The 22213-nt window shown below is 56.3% G+C and overlaps 1 protein-coding gene across 1 annotated transcript; it reads right to left on the bottom strand.

Moving 5' to 3' along the window:
* Positions 1–453: 453 nt before the first annotated feature.
* On the bottom strand, positions 454–21739 carry MEIOSIN (meiosis initiator). The gene is made up of 14 exons (XM_084612998.1): positions 21666–21739; positions 20565–20635; positions 17550–17640; positions 16296–16395; positions 13934–14086; positions 11127–11366; positions 10608–10731; positions 9655–9755; positions 8786–8938; positions 6826–6902; positions 5686–5862; positions 5062–5297; positions 3657–3746; positions 454–1371 (listed from the first exon to the last, which is right to left on the bottom strand). Exons 2-14 carry the CDS (start codon positions 20633–20635, stop codon positions 1173–1175), a joined length of 1812 nt encoding a protein of 603 aa, XP_084469124.1. The 5' UTR covers positions 21666–21739; the 3' UTR covers positions 454–1172.
* Positions 21740–22213: the final 474 nt, after the last annotated feature.

The raw sequence follows: 22213 nt of genomic DNA, 5'->3' as shown, positions 1-22213 counted from the left end.
GTGATCCAGTTGGTGCTGCTAGGGAGCGCTGAGGTGTGAGCGAGCGCCAGAGACCTCCTGGTCACTGCAGAGCCTGCAGGTGGGGGTGTTAGCCCTGTTCTAGCGGCCAAGGCCCCAGGGCTCAAAGGACTGATTTCAATGGGAGTCAGGCATCAGGAACCAGGGCTTGGGGCAGTCAGGCCTAGCGGTCACAGCAGGAGTTGGGAAATGGACCCAAGGCTCAGACCCAGAGCCAGAAGCCGGAGGCCAGAGCCAAAAGAGCCAGGAATCAGAAGCAGGGTACCTGGAGCGTGTTTTCCAGGTTTCCTTCACAGCCGTAAGAGCTAGAGACTCATGCGAGATTCTGGAAGACAACGAAGCAGCGTGAGTGCACCCTCCAACCAGTCCATCATGTGTCCCCATAGGGGCGTGTGCCCCACACTTTGGGAAACCCTTATCTAAAATATCCCCTTCTGATAGCTCAGTGGCTGAACAAAGGAAGAGTTTTCAGCCCAACCACAACCCCTGCTGCTCTTCCTGCTTTGAATAAACCCAGGAGGAGTGGTGAATGGGGCTGCCCCAGGAGGGTCTGAGACCTCGGACCGGAGCCAGGAAACCCACAAATGAGCTTTATTCTAAAACCAATAAATAAATAAATACATACATACATATAACAGCTGTCAAACTATTCAAGCAACGAACAGAATCCAATACAAGTCTGGCCTGAACCAGTGGAGGACGGTTTGGTTTTCTTTGGGGGGGGGGGCCCTCTAATCCTCCATTTAACCACGGCTACCCTTATGCCCAAGCAACCCTCCCTTAGCTGGTTGGACAGGGCAGTTTGGAACTGACCAGACCTATGGGCAGCCCGGGGTCGGTGCTCTCTGATCGGCACAGTGATGTAGTTATGGCGGAAAACTATCAGAATAAATAGGATTTTAATTAAAAACATGAGCCACTCCGCCACACCCATACACAATTTCTCCTTGCCAGAGCTAAAACAAGAGGCCAGTCTACAAACCCCAAAGCCTTGTCTCCCAACGGCAACACGCACGCTGTAGCCTCTGCCTGTTCCCAAGCACCCTCGTTCATTTCAATGGAGCAGCAAGTGTCTCCAAAGGAAGGAAGAGGTGCCACATCAGGGGATGGGGGCCCCAGCACACTGGGTGGGAGGGGCCCTGCACTGCCCTTTGTCACACAGACTCCGGGGCTGGGTGTGGGAGCGAGCAGGGCGGGGCTGGCGGTCCCAGGTCCCGGGAACCGAGGGATTTCTCGGCCAGCAGCAAATGAAATGGCTTAGGAGCCTCCATCTCCTCCTCCTCCTCTCCCCCGCTGGAGAAGTCCTGCTTCACGATGCGGTTGTTCAGCCTGCTGAACCTCCGGGCCTTGACGCTGGAAGAAAGAGGTGAAATCCAACCAGATGGCTCTCTGCGCCCGTTTCCTCTATGGGCTCATCACCGTCCGTCCCATGGGCTGTTGGCAAATAACCGCCCGGCCTGATCAATTGCCTTGAGCCTAGAGGTTGATAAAACTCTTCCCGTATAGCCCAGGATGGGACAGCCACATGCCACGGACAGCCAGCAGGTGTAATTCAGTGGATAATAAAGGGCATTTGTGGTTGGGAGCCAGGACTCCTGGGTTCTAATCCCACCTATGGTGGGTGATATAGCAAGTGAGAGGTGGGGCTGGGAGTCAGGACTTCTATCCCCAGCTCTAGGAGGGGAGTGGTGTCTGGTTAGAGCAGGGGGCTGGGAGGGGATTATAGTACTTATTTACATCCCATTTAGGCTTAGTTGGTGCTAAGAATCCAATCCTGTTCCATTTTAGGCTCTCTGCTCACCAGCATCTCCCTGGGGACAGGGGATGGAATTGGAAGCTTTTCACTTCTAGGTCCCTGGTGTGAACCCACCAGGCCAGCAGTGGCTGGATCTCACTCTACTGGCTCCTATGTGTAATGAGTTAGGGGAATCTCAACTTCTAGTGGACAACTGTCCATGTGGCAAAATCCGCTCCCCTGGGAGCCCCTGAGGTGACCCCTGTGTGGCAGGACTAAGGCAGACTTTAGGGGTAATGGGGTCCCTTGGAAGGTCCCTGGACTGGGACTCGAGTAACCTTTGGCTCTGTCATTGGCCTGCTGGGTGACTGGAGGCAAGTCACTGCACCTTCCTGAGACACTGTCTCCCCACCCATTGCTGTCCGTTCAGGCTGCAAGCTCTTCAGGGCAGGAGGTGTCTAACTCTGTGCAGTGCCCAGCGTGATGGGACCCTGATCTTGGTCAGTGTGTGTCTGGGCAGCCCCCGGCCTGACAGGGCCCTGACCTCGGTCAATGTGTGTCTGGGCAACCCCCGGCCCGTCGGGGCCCCGATCTCAGTCACTGTGTGTCTGGGCAGCGCCCGGCCCAACGGGGCCCCGATCTCAGTCACTGTGTGTCTGGGCAGCACCCGGCCCAACGGGGTCCCGATCTCAGTCACAGTGTGTCTGGGCAGCGCCCGGCCCAACGGGGCCCCGATCTCGGTCACTGTGTGTCTGGGCAGCGCCCGGCACGACGGGGCCCTGATCTCGGTCACTGGGTGTCTGGGCAGCGCCCGGCCCGACAGGGCCCTGATCTCAGTCACAGTGTGTCTGGGCAGCGCCCGGCCCAACGGGGCCCTGATCTCAGTCACTGGGTGTCTGGGCAGCGCCCGGCCCGACAGGGCCCTTATCTCAGTCACTGGGTGTCTGGGCAACCCCCGGCCCGGCGGGGCCCCGATCTCAGTCACTGTGTGTCTGGGCAGCGCCCAGCCCAACGGGGCCCCGATCTCGGTCACTGTGTGTCTGGGCAGCGCCCGGCACGACGGGGCCCTGATCTCGGTCACTGGGTGTCTGGGCAGCGCCCGGCCCGACAGGGCCCTGATCTCAGTCACTGGGTGTCTGGGCAACCCCCGGCCCGGCGGGGCCCCGATCTCAGTCACTGTGTGTCTGGGCAGCGCCCAGCCCGACGGGGCCCTGATCTCAGTCACTGTGTATCTGGGCAGCGCCCGGCCCGACAGGGCCCTGATCTTGGTCACTGTGTGTCTGGGCAGCGCCCGGCCCGACAGGGCCCTGATCTCGGTCACTGTGTGTCTGGGCAGCGCCCGGCCCGACAGGGCCCTGATCTCGGTCACTGTGTGTCTGGGCAGCGCCCAGCCCGACGGGGCCCTGATCTCAGTCACTGTGTGTCTGGGCAGCGCCTGGCCCGACAGGGCCCTGATCTCGGTCACTGTGTGTCTGGGCAGCGCCCGGCCCGACGGGGCCCTGATCTCAGTCACTGTGTATCTGGGCAGCGCCCGGCCCGACAGGGCCCTGATCTCGGTCACTGTGTGTCTGGGCAGCGCCCGGCCCGACAGGGCCCTGATCTCAGTCACTGTGTGTCTGGGCAGCGCCTGGCCCGACAGGGCCCTGATCTCGGTCACTGTGTGTCTGGGCAGCGCCCGGCCCGACAGGGCCCTGATCTCGGTCACTGGGTGTCTGGGCAGCGCCCGGCCCGACGGGGCCCTGATCTCGGTTGAGACCTATAGATGCTAGTGTAATACAAAGAGCAGCTGCAACATTGGGCCAGAACAGCCCGTGGTGGAAGTTGGCACCTTCCCCAGCAGATCTCCCCCCACACCAGACTGACTCCCATGGCTCTGATGGGGTTCTCCGAATGCCAGCCTTACCAGTAGGGCCTCCGCTCCTGTTTTGTCATGGTGCGCCACAGCTGTGCCAGCTCCCTGGTGGCTGCGGTGGACGCCATCCCCGGGCAGGCGCTGAGGGGAGAGAGCACCAGGAACTCAGAGTTCTCCCAGCAGCACACGTCTGCCTGGCCTACCAGCGTGGGTTGCCGAGGCAATACCCAGCAGCTGTATACACATTCCACCCGCCTTGCCTTCTCCATGGACACAGATGTTAAACGTTCAGGGGAACGAAACCCAAACAACCTGCTCTCTCCAGCTGGTTGCTATGGACCACAGCTGCGTGCTGAGATCCAGCAGGTCAGTCCCGCCACAAGGGCACTAAAAATATCCAGCCTGGGATTGTGCCAAGGGAAAAGGAGTGGCTGAAAGGTGTTGGTGATAGGGCGTTGGCGTACGTCTTCCGTCATGGATGGTAAGGCCTGAAGGGACCGTTCTGACCATCAGGTCTCCAGAGACCCCACCCAGCGGTTTGCACTCTGAGCCGGCTCGAGTTAGAGCAGATCTTTTAGAATGATGTCCCACCTGATGTAAAGACTCCAAATGTGAACCTCCCCAGACCCTGGGCTGGTTGTTGCAGCAGTTAATTCCCCTCCCTTCTTGTTTCTATTCGGAATTTCTCTCACTTCAGTTCCTATCCCTCAGATCTTGCTCTGCCTTTGTCCCCTTGCTCATAGCAATCTCCTCCCCACAGAGCGGCTGACAGCCCGGGAGCAAGGTCAACTGGTTAAATGAAACCGATCGAGCCATCTCTGAGGCAGGTGTCCCAGATCATGGATCATTCCCGCAGCTCAACCCTCCAGCATCCTGCTGGAAGTGGGAACGCCAGAACTGGCCCCAGCATCCCTGTAATGGTCTCCCTGCCATATACAGAGGTAACTGCCCTCCACCCGTTTCTAGGCTATATTCCCCTGCTTGTATAGCCAAGGACTACATTAGCTGCTGCACCGCACTAGTGCTCTGTCGGTCTCCATCAGGTGACTCTGGTCTGATACTTGGAGTGTCAGCTCTTTGGTGCAGGGACTGTCTTTGTGTTCTGTGTTTGTACAGCGCCTGGCACAACGAGGGCCTGGTCCGTCACTCGGGTGCCTAGGTGCTACCGTAATACACCTAATAGCAATAAACAATGTACAGCGCCAGGCATAATAGGGTTCTGGTCCATGACTGGGGGCCCCTAGGTGTTACCGTAATACAAATAATAAGTAGCAATAAGAACCTGGATCTTACATTCCCTAAGTCCTATTGAAGCCAATGAAACCTAGAGCACATGCTTAAAATTAATGCTCACGCTCGAGCGCTTTGCTGAGCCATGGCCATAGTGCCTGGACACAGGGCCAGCTGGGTCAAGCTCCGCTCTCCAGCCCGTGACTCAGCACCCCCTCCTGCTTACCAAATGTACTGCTTGCGGTTCAGCCGGCAGAACATGATGAACCCATTGACACATTTCTTCTTCAGCTGCAAGGGGGACCGAGACTTGCTGGAGCCCTCCGGCTGCCGCCCGCCTTCCCCCTTCTTCCTTTTCCGGCTGGCAGCAGGTGGCAGCTTCGTCCGCTTGTAAGGGATCCAGGTGCTGTCGCTGTTCTCGTCACTGGAGGACATGGAGCGAGCCGGTCCAGGGCTGGAACCCTGGCGGGCGGAGAAAGAGGGGGGTGTGGTGGGCAAACACCCAGGCAGGCCCCTGAGATTGGGACACCGGGGAAAGGAAGTGGCACAAGCCTCACTGGGGGCTGCAGGTCTAAATCCCCAAAGCAGTTTTGGAAGCCTCAGCCTTGGAGTGGAAGGGAGAGAACACCCAAGCGGGCTCCGCTTCCAGCCAGATCAGAGGCTTGGTGTCTCATCCAGTCCTTATACAGCCACTATGTACATCTGCCTTTTCCCATTCTGTTACCCTAAGATTGCAAGATTTCAACCCCTGCCCCCCAAAACCCATCTTCTCCCCCCTTTCACAGTCTACAGGGCAGCGCCATGACCCCTCCCTCCTTCCTTCCCCCCCACCCCCACCCCATCCTCTCACCTCCTGCAAGAGCTGCCCACTCCACACCCCCATTAATTCCGTCACTCCTGAGCTGGGGCTGGAATCGGTTTTACTCGCCTCGCTGTAGGAGAGGTAGCAATGATCCAGCGAGAAGGTGGACTGGAAGAGATTGCGGGAGTTCAGCGGAGTGTCCGGAAGGGTCTGATGAGGGTCGTGCTGAGAAGGATGTGAGGGAGGGGAGAGGAACACGGCCAATGAAACATTAAGGCTGAAATGTTCAGAAGGGATCCGGGAGCCTGATTCCCATTACAACGCCCAGGCTGGCCACAGGCGTGTGGGAAAATCTCGGCCTGTGTCCATAAGCCTTGAATGGCCTGTCTAATCCTCCCAGGCCTGGGCTGTTCAATCTTCAGCGAGGAATGCAGCAGGTTTCACCCGCCCCAGATGATTTCCATTCTACAGGCAAGCCCTTCTCCAATGCTTCCCTGCAGTCTCTCCTTACAGGGCTGGTTGCAAACCCCTTGGGGCAGCAAGTCTGGCTTTAGTATGGATATGGAGAGCGCTCAGCACTACAGGGCCCCAAGCGGGGTCTCCAGCACAAATAACAAAGGGGGATGAGAACCTCGCAGCTCCAGACCCCAGCAGCAGGGCAAAGCTCCCCCACGTTCCCCTCCACCAGCATGTTTCATGGAGGGGTCACACGATTCATTCGACCCTTGGCCTCCCTCTCTACAGCTGCCCCCAAGGAGGCCCGATTAATGCCAGCTGCGATGGTGGTGGTGAGGATAGCGCCCATGCCCGTGGGTGGCCACTTCACATAGGCCACTCACAGCCAGCAGGTAAGAACAACCTAATGGACAGAGCATTGGACGGGGGCTCGGGAGAGGTGGGCTCTAATTCCGGCCCTGCTGGGTGACCTGGGGCAAGTCATTTCCCCGCTCTGTGCCTCGGTTTCTCCACCTGGAACACAGGGATAATGGTACTGGTCCTCCTTTGTGCAGCACTGTGAGACCTACTGATGCTAAGGGCCGTTATTATGATCATCCACATCTGAGCCTGACTTTGTAGCACCAGAGGAGGCTGTACGACAATATGCAGCCGGGAGGCGGGTTCTGCCTGCTGACAGGGAGAGGGAGAGGGGCCGACAGGGGACTCAGGAAGGGGCTCCCCCCTGCCCACCTTTCTCAGCAGGGTCCCAGCCAGGCTGTCCGAGGAACCAGCCGACTCTGGGCTCAGACACACGTCCTCAAACAAACCTGCCGGAGAACAAGACACACCCCTTCGAAACAAGTAACATCAGAGCAGATCTCCCATGGCCTTCCATGGCTGCTGGCCGGGCGCCCAGCTCTGAAGGCAGAGCGGAGAGCAGCGGCTGGTGGCCGGGCACCCGGCTCTGGAGGCAGAGCGGAGAGCAGCGGCTGGTGGCCGGGCGCCCGGCTCTGGAGGCAGAGCGGAGAGCAGCGGCTGCTGGCCGGGCGCCCGGCTCTGGAGGCAGAGCGGAGAGCAGCGGCTGCTGGCCGGGCGCCCGGCTCTGGAGGCAGAGCGGAGAGCAGCGGCTGCTGGCCGGGCGCCCGGCTCTGGAGGCAGAGCGGAGAGCAGCGGCTGCTGGCCCGGCGCCCGGCTCTGGAGGCAGAGCGGAGAGCAGCGGCTGCTGGCCCGGCGCCCGGCTCTGGAGGCAGTGCAGAAGTAAGGGTGGCAATGTGAAAAGCCACATTCATCAATATCACTTTCCACAGCAGACGTAGTGCCCCATTTCCACCCTTACTTCTGTACTGCTGCTGCCATTTTGGGGCTGGCAGCCAGAGCCTCGCCGCCTGCAGGTGAGGGATTTGCGGGAGGAAAAGGAGAGAGTCTGGGTGGCAGGGCTCCAGCCATCCCCTTTATCCCCCCATCCCCAGTGTTCACAGCCCTTCTGCACAAGCCCCAGCCACCCAGGGGTGACAGCCAGAGCTCTCTCCCCCCCACTCACACACAAAAAAGAATAGCATATAGCTCACGCCTTCTTTGACACATTCCCCTGCCTCCCTTGGGAGGCCTGCCCCACAGTTTGAGAACCGTTGCTCTTGGGGCATGTTCCCAGTGGAAAACACAGTCTGGGACTTCCCTTGCACTGTAGCACTGTCCACTCAGGGTGTAACTGAGCAGTAAGTGGGTGCACAGCAGATTCACACCCTAGCTTGTGACACTAACTCGCCATGTAGACATGGCCAACCAGCTCCTTCTGCTGAAATCGCACAGGGTCAATCCCTGCAGCCCAACCTTCGCTGAAGCCTGTGGCAGGTGGAAGGACTTCGTACGGCGTCTGATACAAGGGGCCCCAATCCCGCTTTGGCGCTTCTAGACTCTACCGCGGTTGGATGGCTGGAGATGAAAGATGGCCCAGCGGTTAGGGCTGCTAGCCTGGGACTTGGGAGGCCTGGGTTGGATTCTCTGTTCTGCTCCAGCCTGCCTGTGGGACCCTGGGCAAGCCACGTCAGCCCCTGGTTCCTCAAAGGTAATTCACATCAATGGGAGTTAGGCGCCTAAATATCTTTAAGGATCTGTGCCTCAATTTCTCCATCTGTACAGTGGAGAGACTAGCCCTGCTCAGCCACACAGGAGTGTGCCAGGAGAACCACGTGAAGAATCAGGAGGTGCCCAGACAGTACAGTGATTGGAGCCAGATAAATATACGGATGCTGCCCACATATAAGGAAAGGTCTGGCTGACAAAGCCGGTAACGTGCCACTGCTGAATGGCTCCGGTACACAGCACGTGGCCACACAGTAATGATGGCATGGTGCCCCCAGACACGTTAGGTAGAGATCACACAAAAAGAGGGGAGGGGCGGTTAACTCTCGATTGTCTTGTGCACTATGGCGTGGATGTAGTAGGCTCCCTTGTGATCTGGGAGAGAGTGACTGGCAACAGGAGAATCCAGCCCCCCTCTTGGGATCCCAACAACGCTCCCATAAGCTGTAATGACAGCAACGTGCTCTGTCCTTTCTAAGGCATGCTGCACAGCTCTCATTTGCTCCCCGCCTCCCTTGCATGGCACGGTTCGTTGCTTGCCTCCTGGGAATCACCACAGCACCACGACCGATCCCGGCAAGCCCCTCAGACGCCTCCGGCCGCAAGGAGGGACGTGGACCCCCTTTACCTTGGGATAGCTCCTCTGACCCCCCCTGCAGAATATGACCGGGAAGCAGCCGTCCAGGAGAGGAGAACAGTGAGGGGCTCAAGCCCAGATCCTTACTGGCCCAGCAAGCCCCGATTTGGCCTCCGCTCCCGGGAGAGCACAGGAGTGAGCTGCCTGTGAACCAAAACATCATTTACACAGGAATCTCACTGGCTACATTTCTGCTACCCTCTGTCCCCATAATCAGCCAGGAGAACTTGGGCTGCTCCTCAGCAGCAAAGCTGGAGACTTCCAGGAAATAGACTAACTTGGACCACTAAGATGCTGCTGGATTTATTATTTAAAGGACGCTTGTTAACTTCCTCTACCACTTGTCAGCCGGGACCTATAATCTCTGCCCCCCTTCCCCCACCCCGATAATCAGAGGTTATGTTCTCACTTATTTAGCCCCTTTAATAACCGATGCCCTGCATGACCTCTGCATGTTCAGGGTTTTTTGGTTGTTCCCCCCCAGGTTTTGCAAATAACCAACATCGAATTTTGTTATGCGTTATTTCCCTCTTGTGCATGTGTTTCCATTCATTGTGTTTCCTTGTGTGTTTGTATTTGATATCAAAACAATAAAGTTTAAAAAGGACACATGCAGCTGATATGTCCATATCCCTTTTTCCAGCTGTCTGTCAATGAACACACTGTGCTGTTAGATGGGGGGACCTTTCAGGTCTGAAAGTACTGATGAGGTCTGTCTCACAGAGCCTGGACACACAGATGCTTGGTACCCAACACAACCACCTTGGCGGGTGCTACTTAGCTACATGAAGAGCAGCAATTTGGTGCAGCCTAAGGGGCCTTTGCCATCTCTGCACGCTCTAGTCTACAGCAGTACTCACCATGGGAACTACACACAGGGGACTGGGTTGAGAGCCAAGGACCAGCATCCAGCCCATCTTCTTCTTCCTCCCCGCAGGAATAATACTGCACCAGCTCCTGCCTGGAAGAGCAGTTTAGAGACGGCCTTGGATTGCTGCTCTGTCTCTTCTCTCCCAGAGCCCCAGACAGAACTGCTTGCAGCTCTGTGCAGCTGGCCGCAAGGGGCTGGACCAAACACAGGGGGTTTTGAGAGCAGCTCCTAGTGTCCTAGGGCCCAGTTGTGCAGTGGGGTAGGGCGGACCCCAGCTTCCTGGAGATTTTCAGCTGCAGCCTCCCGCCCAGGGAGGGTTGGAACCGGGGAGACCTGCTCTGGGCACTACGGCTGATCCTCTTTGAGAAGTGCCGGCCGGGAACAGGCCTCTCCTTCTGGCTGTCTGCAGGCTATAGCCGAGCCAGCAGGCACGTGGCAGAGAACCCAACTGTACGTAAGACCCAGCCTCGCCTTCTGCCAGGTACGGCTGCGGGAGCCTTCCCCTTTGCTAAGCACGCTGCAGGGGCGAAAACTAGGGGGACCGTCCAGCAGGAGGTGCTGTAGAGAATGCCAGGCTATTCTGGTTTAAGCCTCCCCAGCCGGGGACGTTGTAGGGAGTGGGGCAGCATCAGGCTATTCCAGTCTAAGCCTCTCCCAGCAGGGGGTGCTGTGGGGAGCAGGGGTGGAGCACTGGCTGGGGGCAGAGCTCCCAGCTACTCCAGTCCCAGCCTCCCCCAGCAGGGAGCACTGTGGGGAGCGGGGCAGAAGTGCTGGCTGTGGAGGGAGCTCCCAGCAGCAATCTGGAGTCAGGGTTTGAAAACGCTGCACCCTGGCTGGATGGCGGCTCCAGGCCAGATCCCTAGCAAGTGCAAATTGGCAGAGCCGCCTTGAAGTCACCAGAGCCACAAGTTTCTGCGGTCAAGCTCCCGCACCAGCTCTTACCCCAGCAGAGCAAGGTCCGGTCCGTCGTACCGACGCTGCTCCCGGTAAATCAGCTGAGCCTCGCAGGTAGAGCAGATGTCATCCTCCTCCTGGCTCCCCTCTCGGTCACAGCCTACGCACCAATCTGCAAATGCACATGCATGCTTTGGTCCTGCTCCACCAGATACCGCGACCCCCAGCAGAGGAGACTCAAGGTTACCACGGATCCAACCCAGATTATGGACGCTACGGCCATGGCTTCTTATAGGAACGGGGCCAGATGCTCTGTGGGTGGAAATGGGCAGCTGGGGATCTGGTGCATAATCTCTGTTAATGAGGGCCTGGATTTCACACACACCCTGTGTTGCCACGGACCCCTGTGCATGGCGAGAGCTGATGCTCCCCAGAGGCCCCGTGCACGGCGAACGTGGCGGGGGTGAGACACTCCCTTGACCCGAGCGACGGGCGAGCTCCCATCAGCTCCCATCTCTCACCCAGTCCTGCAGGAGGTGTCCAGCAAAGGACAGAGAGGGACCACACCTGCTGCACAGTCGGGAATGCCACCTTTGCCCCTGTCCAGGAAGGCGCTGCCTGTGGGCTGGCGAGACCCCAGCGCCGGGTCCCTTCGGCTGAACTGGAACAGAAGCTGCTTCATGCCAGGAGAAAGCACGGCCCCTTCGCCTGCCGCGTGCAGATCTGCCTCTGTGCGCTGCCCAGACTGCCAGGGCGATTCCCCCAGGCTCAGGCTCCGACGCATCTCCTTGTTCACCCCATGCTGCTCTGCGAAGGGAAAGGGCACAGTACTCTAGGCCGGACTGTGTCTCTGCTTTCCCGGCAACTCACCTAGGACACGGAGCCAGGTGAGCCCCGAGGTGCATCGCCACACAGTGCAGCTCAGGCACGAGGAACATTCCACTTGCCCTGGGCACCCGTCAGCTCCAAGCTCAGCTTGTGAGGACGCCCCTTCCCCAAGAGCTCCAAGGTAACACCCCTGTGCCGCACACCGCCCTAGGCTTCCCGGACATCAGCTCAGCAAGCTTCACCGGGAGAGAAGGAAACACAAGATTACCAGGAGCAAGGGAAATGCTAACAGGCCAGCTGGAGAAATTGACATATGGCGAGATTAAGGGACATGCCCAAGGTCACAGAGCAAGTTAGTGGCAGAATTAGGTCCAGAACCCAAGAGTCCTGCCTTCCACTACCCTGCCCCAACCACTAGACCCCACTCCCCTCCCAGAGTTGGGGAGAGAACCTCCTGGCTCCCAGCCCCCCTGCTCTAACCATTAGATCCCACTCTCCTCCCAGAGCTGGGGAGAAAACCCCGGAGTCCTGGCTCCCAGCCCCCTTGCTCCAACCACTAGACCCCACTCTTCTCCCAGAGCTGGGGAGAGAACCCCAGAGTCCTGGCTCACAGTTCCCCCCTGCTCTAACCACTAGATCCCGCTCTCCTCCCAGAGCTGGGGAGAGAACGCAGAAGTCCTGGCTCCCAGCCCTCCTCCCACTCTAAGCTACACTAATCATTTCCCTGCATCAGCCCTTTGCTGGGTCAAGCAACCCAAAGACCCAGCTACCTCATTCCATGGCAAGAAACCTAGGTGGTGAGCTGGGATCCTGACCCTTACGGGGATGACACATGCACGGGACGGGAGGGGTGGGGGGAGAAGAGGGAGAGTTTTTCACAAATGTAACAGCAGCCCCTGCTAGCCACACTCACCAATTGACGCTCTGGAGGTAATCTCAGATCTGTGACACGGAGGCTGCTGGGAGGCCTTCTTCCCACCTCACGCAGATGTACATGAGCTAGCTCTGCTCAAGCCAGCGCACTAAAAAACAGCAATCTGGCAACCGTGGCACAGGCTTGAGCTAGCTGCCTGAGGACCACCGGGTCCAAGATCCTAGGGAAGCACGCCGGCTTGAGCAGAGCTAGCACGTGTGTCATGGAATCAGAGAAATGTCCGGCTGAGAGGTCATCGAGCCCAGCCCCCTGCCCTGAGGCCAGACCAAGCAAACCAAGACCAGCCCTGACAGGGGGTTGTCCAGCCTGGTCTTAAAATCCTCTCTGGACGGGGATCCCACACCCTGGGAAGCCTGTTCCAGAGTTGAACTGCCCTGAGAGTTAGAAAACTTCCCCTCATATCTGACCTCAATCTCCCTTGCTGCAGATTAAGCCCATTGCTTCTTGGCCAACCTTCAGTGGACACGGAGAACAATCAATCCCCCTCTTTATAACAGTGCTTAGTGTATTTGACGACTGTTCTCAGGGCCTCCCTGTGATTTAACTGGGAATTGGTCCTGCTCGAGCAGGGGGTTGGACTAGATGACCTTCTGGGGTCCCTTCCAACCCTGATATTCTATGATTCTATGATTCTTTTCTCAAGACTAAATGTTGCCAGTTTTTTTAACCTTTCCTCCTAGGTCAGGTTTTCTAGACCTTGGATCGTCTTAGTATCTCTCCTCTGGAATCTCTCCAATCGGTCCACATCTTTCCTACAGTGCGGCACCCAGAACTGGACCCAGCCCTCCAGCTGAGGCCTCACAGCACCTAGCAGAGCAGGACAATTACCTCCTGCGACTTACATACGACACCCCTGTTAATACACCCAGAACCATATTAGCCTGGTTAGCCGCTGCGTCACATCGCTGACTCAGATTCCACTGGTGATCCATTATGACCCCGGATCCTTTCCTGCAGTTTGACCGCTGAGCCAGTTAGTCCCCATTTGGTAGTGGTGCACTTCCCAAGTGCAGCACTTTGCCCGTGTCTTCATTGAATCTCATCTTGTCGCATTCAGACCGATTCTCTAATTTGTCAAGGTTGCTTTGAATTCTAATCCTGTCCCCCAAAGTGCTTGCAGACCTCCCCCACCCCACAGCTTGGTGTCATCCGCAAATGTTATAAGCATCCTCTCCTCTCCATTACCCACATCCGTAATGAAAATACTGAACAGCAGCGTACTGTGTACATCTACCCAGGCTGCGAATGACACCTCCCAGCTGCAGTGCGGATGTACCCTGAGTGCTGTAGGGCCTTCCTAGGGGAAAATGGCCAGTGATTTTCCAGGTGGGGGTCCGGTGCTCTGCCCTGCCAAAGGCAAGGGGTCAGGATGTTCAAAATGAAGTCAAAAGCCAGGGCTGGCCAAAGCGAAGCATGGAGAGCAACGTGAGCACAGAAGGGGGTCCGGCCATTGGAGAAGAGCTGCCTCTCCTAAGAAATCTCCCCTTCTTCCCCTTGGTTGTCCCAATGCAGCAGAGATGGGCCTGTCCCACAGGAAAGGGGGGGGGGAGGAGGAGAGATCGCTCTGCAGAGCGAGGCTAGGGGGAATGGCTGCTATCGCTTCTGTCCCAACCTGATCTGCAGGATCGCTTTCCTTTGCGGGGTTTCTTGCCAACGTTCAGGAGCTTGGCTCTCCTCCTCCGCGGGGTGATGGGCGGAGTGCCGTCTCCACGCCCTCGCTGACAGGCAGACATCTCTGCACATCTGAACGCACCCGCTTCAAATTCTGCAGGACGAGGGGAGAGCAGAGCAGGTCAGAACTCCCCCCCTCCAGCAACCACTTTGGCTCGCAAGGACCCCGGGCCGAAAAGGGAGAGAGAAAAAAACACAGCTGACGATCACTCAGCTTGTGTAGAGGTCCACGTTAGCCCTGCTCAAGCTAGGGCAGTGGCTCTCAACCTTTCCAGCCTACTGTAACCCTTTCAGGAGTCTGATTTGTCTTGCGTATCCCCAAGTTTCACCTCACTTTAAAACAACTTGCTTACAAAATCAGACATCAAAATACAAAAGTGTCCCAGCGCAAGGTTACTGAACAATTGCTGATTTTCTCATTTTTACCATAAATTATAAAATAAATCAATTGGAATATAACTATTGTACTTACATTTTAGTGTATAGTAGCGTTTCTCAAACTGGGGTCCACGGGCCCTGCTGATCCAATCCTCCCCCTCCCTCCCTGTGCCTCCTGCAAGCCGGGGAACAGCTGTTCAGCGTGGTGCAGGAGGTGCTGGGAAGGAGGGGGAGGAGCGGGGACAGGCACACTCGGGGGAGGGGGCAGAAAGAGGCGGGGGTGGGGGGGCAGGGATGCAGTGGGGTGGGGGAAGGGGTGGAGTGGGGGTGGGGCCTTGGGCTGAGCGTTTGGGTCTTGGGAGTTCACGAAATTTTTTAAAATCAAAATGGGTGTCCTCGGGTTACTAAAGTTTGAGAACTGCTGGTGTATAGAATATAGAGCAATACGAATAAATCATTGTCTGTATAAAATTGTAGTCTGTACTGACTTTGCTAGGGTTTTTACGTAGCCTGTTGTAAAAGTAGGCAAATACCTAGATGAGTTGATGTACCCCCTGGAAGACCTCTGCGTACCCCTGGTGGAGAACCACTGAGCTGGTGCACTAAAAGCAGCAGTATGGCTCTGACGGCAGCGGTGGCCACCTGAGTACACACCTTGAGGTTCAGACGGGGCTGTACTTGGAGCGGCCAGCCCGTCCCAGCACCCAAGATGCCACGGCCACGCTGCCATTTTTGGCATGCTAGCTGGAGTAGAGTTAGCCCATACGTCTGTTTGAGCTGGGAATTACACCTCCCAGCTGCAGCGCGGACGGCCCCGGAGTCAGAGGAGCCTGTCACAGCCACAGTGCCCATGGAGTGTGGGTCTGGAGACGGAACCGATCCCTCCAGGGGCAGCCACACGAATGCAACGCCCGCCCAGCAGCATTCAAAAGTCACCACCCCCGGCAGCTGTTTGGTGGCCCAGGTGAACCAAGTGGCAAGGGGTGGCCCATTCCAGTTCCTAATGGGCTTGCCTCACAAATGGCCCCCTGGATCACCATTTCAGTGGAAAGGTCAAGGACTGAGTGGGTCACAGACACCCCCCTGACCTCCAGGGCAAGGTCAAGGGGCGAGGGTGGGGGTTTGAGCAGGGCCTGGTCTCCGGTCTCAAGGAAATGAAAATACAGAATTAAAGTGTCAGCTCTGTGGGGCAGCGACTGGTTTTGTTCTGGGCTCGTACAGGACCTAGTGCAATGGGGCCCTGTTCCCTGTGAAGCCCACGGGCTACAATAATACAAAATAATAATACACCTGGTGGGCCAAACCCACAGGGCACAATTTAACAGCCAGCCTGACTTAACCCCATGTGACCAAATCAGAGGACTCCAAAACCAAGAATCCTCTGACCAAAGTGCTGGGACACAAATCGCCTGGCCCAATCCTGCACTGGATTCCAGGACACTGGACTGAATAGGACCCTCCTGGGGCTTTTCCCAGTCACTTCATGCTATGGCCAAGGTGTGTATGTGGGGGGCTATTTGTTGAACTCTTCACGCAGCTCTAAAAGGAAGCACCTGCATAAATACTCCAGAACTGAGCAGATAGCCCCCAGCAGCCAGAAGGACAGGGGACCGGAACGACTGCAGGCACAAGGCATTTGGAAGAACTGGCTCCCTGTCCAGGGGAATTCTTACCACCTTCCAAGGGGCTTCTCAGAGCTCCAGTTGGTTTGCGTTAAACACTCCCAGAAAATATTGTATCTCCTACTCGGAAGCCCCTGTTGCCCCCCTGGCTGAGCAATGCACGTACAGCGGATCTCCTCTCTGGCTTATCCCACATCCCTGCTGTGACCCATGTCCCTACACCACCCCTTGGCTTCCCTCCACGTGGCAGTTCACGTCCCTTGTGCCCTCCCCCATCTCCCTTCACCGCCCGCGATCCCTTACCTTCTTTCTCCCCACGCCGGAGCTGGAGCAGAGTCCTGGCGGTGCTGATGCTCGCCTGCAGATGCTCAATGTAGCAGAGGACACACAACAGGATTTCCTTCTGTTTCAAAGGGAACACACGCTTAGGGAAAGGCTTTATACTCACAAGGAGCGTTGGTAGATGCAGCACCCGTGGCACAATTCTGTGGCAACACGTGAATTCTACAAACAAAATCCACAGCCACTAATGTCCCTGGCCCTGCACAGCTGGAGAGTGGCTGGGAACCTTCTTCTAGGCTTATCAGTAATAATGAGTTACACCTTCTAGTCTGCGTGCACCTGTGTAAGACAGACCCGTCTGCAAAACAAGACCATGAGGGGGGCTGGTTGGCTCATGGGATGGGACGTGGAGCCGTTTGCCTCTAGACTGCTCAGTGCCCACTCAACTCAGTTCACTGGTGACCCAACTCAATTCACTGGTTCCTACTCGACTCAATTCACTGCCACGGGACGGCTGTTGTGCGAATTAAGTTGCTCTTCTGCCCAGTTCAATGAGGGTAAGTATCCACATCACCAAGGGTTGGTACGAGCTGGAAGGCTCAGCAGAAAAACCAAGGACTGTCATCAAGTTTCATGATTTCATGTTTCATCTTTAATGGTGGGTCCCCCCAGAACAGAAACAAGGCAGGTGAGCAAGGCGTGAGCGTGGGGCAAAGCGTCCCCTCCAAATGTCTGGGACGCAGCTGTTGGGCAGATACAGCACGTCAGCCTCCAAGGCTGCAAATCCAACAGACCCATCCACAACACATTTGCTTTTTAGAAAACCCCACAAGGATGATTTCAGTGAGGAAATTCTTCTCCTTGATTTATTCTGGGATGGGGTTGGCAGCCTGCATATAAGACCCAGAGTCTAAAGGCTTGTCTGCAGGGGAAATTGACCGGAATAGCAATTCCAGAATAGCTCCCCCTGTGGACACTGTATTCCGGAATAATTAGCATGCTTCTGAAACAGAGTCATTATTCCAGAATAAGATCGCATAAGAGTGCCAAGCTGTTTGTTCCCTTCAAGAAGCCTAGAGGTTTAGCAGCAGCAAGGCTCAAAGCCTCTCTTCCTCCAATAGACTGAAGATCTCAGAGCGGGCTGGCTTCCATCCTGCCTCACCTATGATTTCCCTGAGTCACATTATTTCTTTAACATGGTCCCTTGCTTCTCTCCATAACGTTATACTTGGGGAAGCAGCTGTCAGGGCAGCAGCCCACTCTGGCCGGCAGTACCTTGGTAAGCTTTTTGTAGCTGGTATGCAGAGGAACAGGCAGCATCTGAGCCAGCTCTCGGAGCATGTTGGTGTAGTTACCACGTCTCTTTCTGTTCAGGGATAAAAGAAGGTCAAACAGTTGCTTCCAAATCCACTGGCAAAAAAGTCCTTTCTGGTAATGCTCCCCTCTGACCAACTGCAAAGCTCACTTAGCTACATAGACGAGTGGCACAGGCGTAGCTCAGGGAAGAGGCAGGAAACTGCAGACGAATGGCCTGCTCTGGTCCCTACATACTTTTGCGGAACTGGGCCGGGTACTATCGTACTACTGCATGTATCCAAATGGGGAAGCTCTAAGCTTATGCAGGCAACTTTGACTGTGGCATTTCCTGACTGCTGAGCACTTACTACTTTCAGGCTTCACACAAATTGGGTAGCCACCAATAGAGGTCACACAGGCAGTCAAACAAGCACTGGACTGGCACTCAGAAGTCCCGGGTTCTAATCCTGGCTTGGGTGAACTTGCGCCAGTCCTGTCACCTCCCTGTGCCTCAGTCTCCTCCTCTGTACAATGTGAATAATGAGACTGGCCTCCTTTGTAAAGCGCTTTGAGACCTACTGCTGGAAAGCGCTCATTATTGAGGTCTGCTCTACCCACGGATTTTGTCCTGATACAATCATGTTGGTTAGGGGAATGATTATTTTTGCTGGTGTAGTTATACCGGCACAACTCCTAGTACAGATGGCGTTATATTGGAACAAGGGTGCCATACACCCATATAGCTTATTCCCCTTCCCTTACAGGAATCAGCATTACCAGTAGAAACACATTTATACTGAAATCACCGTCCTGATTTAGCGAGACCAGCACAGTTCAAGCAGCACAACTTTTGTGTGGAGACGAGGTCTCATTGACTGGCCCTCTCACTGGAACACGAAGAGTTGGGCTGAGGATGCACAAGAAGGAATGGTATCCATCTAGCTCCCTGGGCTATGCCTTAACTGTGAAAAGAGGTGAGCTTTTTCATGGAGTCAGCTATCTTTGTAAGCTCCTAGCGAAGACGAGGCACGAGGAGTCTTTACCTTGATGTAGCTAGTTGAGATCAACCCTATATCCCCCTGAAGTTGACCTCAACTAGCTACCCCCAGGTAAAAAACTACATGAGGTCAGACTAGTTGATCACAATGGTCCCTTCTAAGCCTTGGGAATCCTTGAATATGTGAATTTCCACTAGGAGTTTATAGAGAGATTCCTAGATTCTAAGGCCAGAAGGGACCACTGTGACCCCCTGCATAACACAGGCCAGAGAATGTCTCCAAAATAATTCCTAGAGCAGATCTTGCAAAAAAACCCCATCCAATTGTGATGCAAAAATTGCCAGTTATAGAAAATCCACCACGGCCCTTGCTAAATTGTTCACATGATTAATTGCTCTCACTGTTAAAAATTTAAACCTTATTTCCAGGCTGAATGAATCTAGCTTCAACTCCCAGCCATTGGATCAGGATAGACCTTTGTCTGCTAGATTGAAGAGCTCATTATTAAATATTTGTTCACCATGTAGGTATTTATAGATTCTAATCAAGTCACCCCTTCACCTTCTCTTTGTTAAGCTAAATAGACCGAGCTCTTTGAGTCTATCACTATACGGCAGGTTTCCAGCCTTTCTTCATTCTTGCAGCGTGGCCCCTCTTTAGTTTATCCACATCCTTCTTGAATTGTGGGCACCAGAACTGGACATAATATTCCAGCAGCTGGTGTCAAATATAGAGGTAAAAATAATCTGCCTGCTCCTACTTGAGAGTCCCCTGTTTATACACCCCAGGATCCTATTAGCCCTTTTGGCCACAGCATCCCACTGACAGCTCATTTGCAGGTGATTATCCATCATGACTCCAAAATCTTCACAAAAGGTGCAAGTTTGAATAGATTTTTGTTAAATCAGTTCAAAACCCCTGTGTGGACATTCTAAATTGGATTTAGCTTTAGCTTGATTCCTCACCCAGGTAAGCTAAACTGGTATAAGCCTGGTTATAATTGAATGTAGAGCATCCACACAGGGTGCAACAGTGGTTGAAGCAGTTTTTATTTAAAGCAACCAAAAGTGAACTCAATGCAACCATGAATATATTAGTATTAATTATTTGTAGTACCGCCGCACCCAGGAGCTGTACCAACACCGAAAAAGTCCCTGCCCCAAGCCAAGGGTCAACAGATGGAGACAGACAGATGGACGGGAAGTATAAGGAAACGAGACAATGCTGGTCAGCACGACTGGCCGAGGTCTCGGCACACCAGCAGCCCGACTGTTGTCAAGTTTCAGATAGGAATCACAGAAAGGAGCATTTCGAGGTGGGTTTTGAAGGAGGCGGTTTTGCAGATGTTTACAGGGAGTTCCTCCCAAGCGTGAAGGGCAGCAAAGGAGGAAGCACAAAGATGCTTGCTGGAAAGTTTCTCTGGTGGGTGTCGGAGGCTGGCGCCATGGGCCCACTAGAGGCGCGGGTCAACAACTCGATAGCAAAGAAGAGATGTTAGGTCAGGTAGGGATGGGCCACGAAGGGCGTGGAAGGCGAAGACATGTTATAATGCTCATCACTGTACTCCAGCCAGCTGACGGGGAGCAGGGGGTGGCTTTTTTTTAGGCTACCCCTTTCCCCCGTGCACTGATCGACTGATACATATTGACAAACTTGACTCCATCCTAACAACGCTTTCTCTCTAGGAATGATAGAGCTGCTCAGAGAAATCACACTGCATGTATCCTGTTGGGACTGCGAAAGCTATTTAACGCCACACAGCACAATAACACAGCACTTTAGGACAGGAAGTGAAGGCAAAACCCCTGAACTTCACTCCCAGCTGCCAAGGGCAAAGCGGGTATAAAACACTCTATTCTGGGACCGCTTTGCACTGGCGTAAGTGACTTGGTGTGTCAAGAAGGGGTTTTGAATGGGGGCAGGGGATAAAGCCAGGGGAAATCTGGTCTCTGGCGTGGAAGGGATAGGCCCTAACTGCCCTGTCCCATGTCCTCACCCGTCTCCGATGGTTCGCGGCTGGCAGTTGCTGCGGCCAGGACGTGGCTCCCAGGGGCCAGCACCCCACATCTGCAATGGAGAACAAAGGGAAAAAGAAGGGGAATTCCAAACGATCCCAGACCAGGAATGAGATGGGGAAACGGGGAGCCCATGTGTTGTCCCTCCACCCCACTGGACAGAGGGTGGGTGGTGAAGGGGGTGCCGTAAAGGGGAGGGGGGTAGGTCATCACCTGCAAGAATCAGAGGCAGATACACAGGAAGGGGGAAGAGAACTGATCTGAGTGTGGGGGTGGGGCAGATATGACCAATACCATCCTGCGAGGCTCAGGGATATAAAGGAGGGGGGCAAATATCACCTGCTCCTTTTGGGGGGGAGGACAAATATTGCCCCCCATGCAGTAGGGAGGGGGCAGTAATGCTGAGACTAGCACGGAGGACGGAGGCAGCTGTTACTAGACCCAGCACTGTGGGGGAAGGGAGACAGGCCCAATCCCCTGCAATGGGTGGGGGGGAGCTCTGAGAGGCAAATGGGGGAAGATCTCAGGGGAGTGGTAAGGGGGCCCAGCCTGGAACACATGCGGGGATGCCAGGAGGGGGCTGTGGGCAGTCAAGAGGCTACGGGGGGGAGGGGGCTCCCTGAGGGGTTATGGGGGGGCTCCCAGGAATGGGGGAGCCTGAGACAATGTGGGGGGGAGCCCTGGGAGTGATGGGGAGGAGTCGGGGGAGGTACCCTGTGGGGTGATGGGAGACCAGTGGGGGAGAGCAGGCTTCCTGGGGGGGTGACAGGGGCTCCCACGGGGGGGGAATGGAGAGGGTGGGGCTCCCTGGTGGGCTGATGGAGGAGGGGGTGCAGTGGGAGGGGAGCTGTGGGGGGGCAGAAGGAGCCTCTTGGGGGTGATGGGAGAGGGGGAACCGGGGGGAGGGGGCTCCCTGGGGCTGAGGTGGGAGGGGAAGGTCTGGGGGGGTGACAGGGGAGGGGGCAGTGGGGGGCCATAGAGGGAGAGGGGGCGATGGGGAAGGGGTGATGAGGGAGGGGGACCCCGGGGCGGATGGGGGAGGGGCGGGGGGAATAGGCTCCCTACCCCCGCCCCCCCCCCACCTTTCCCGGGCGGGCCGCGAGCTCCCGGGAGCGCGGCGGGGCGCGAGGACGAGCCGGGCCCGGGTTCCAAGGCGGGGGAGGGGCGGGCGGGAAGCGAGGAGGGGGCGGGGCCCGTGCGGAGTGGGCGGAGCGCGGGTGGGGCTGGGGCCTGGACTCGGGGGCAGGAGAGGGGGTTGGGGCAGAGCCTGGGGGGCGGGGCAGGAGAGGGGGATGGGGCAGAGTCTGGGGGGCAGGGCAGGAGAGGGGGTTGGGGCAGAGCCTGGGGGGCGGGGCAGGAGAGGGAATTGGGACAGAGGCTGGGAGGCAGGAGATGGGGCTGGGGCCGGGATGGGGGGCAGGAGAGGGGGATGGGGCAGAGTCTGGGGGGCAGGGCAGGAGAGGGGGATGGGGCAGAGTCTGGGGGGCAGGGCAGGAGAGGGGGATGGGGCAGAGGCTCGGGACAGGAGAGGGAATTGGGACAGAGGCTGGGAGGCAGGAGAGGGGGCTGGGGCTGGGGCCGGGATGGGGGGCAGGAGAGGGGGATGGGGCAGAGTCTGGGGGGCAGGGCA

This window comes from Lepidochelys olivacea (genome assembly GCF_965140295.1).
Source record: "Lepidochelys olivacea isolate rLepOli2 genome assembly, chromosome: 23".
In the NCBI taxonomy this organism is placed as follows: domain Eukaryota; kingdom Metazoa; phylum Chordata; order Testudines; family Cheloniidae; genus Lepidochelys; species Lepidochelys olivacea.
The sequence above is the reverse complement of the archived record's forward strand: the minus strand, read 5'-3'. Positions and strand labels throughout refer to the sequence as shown.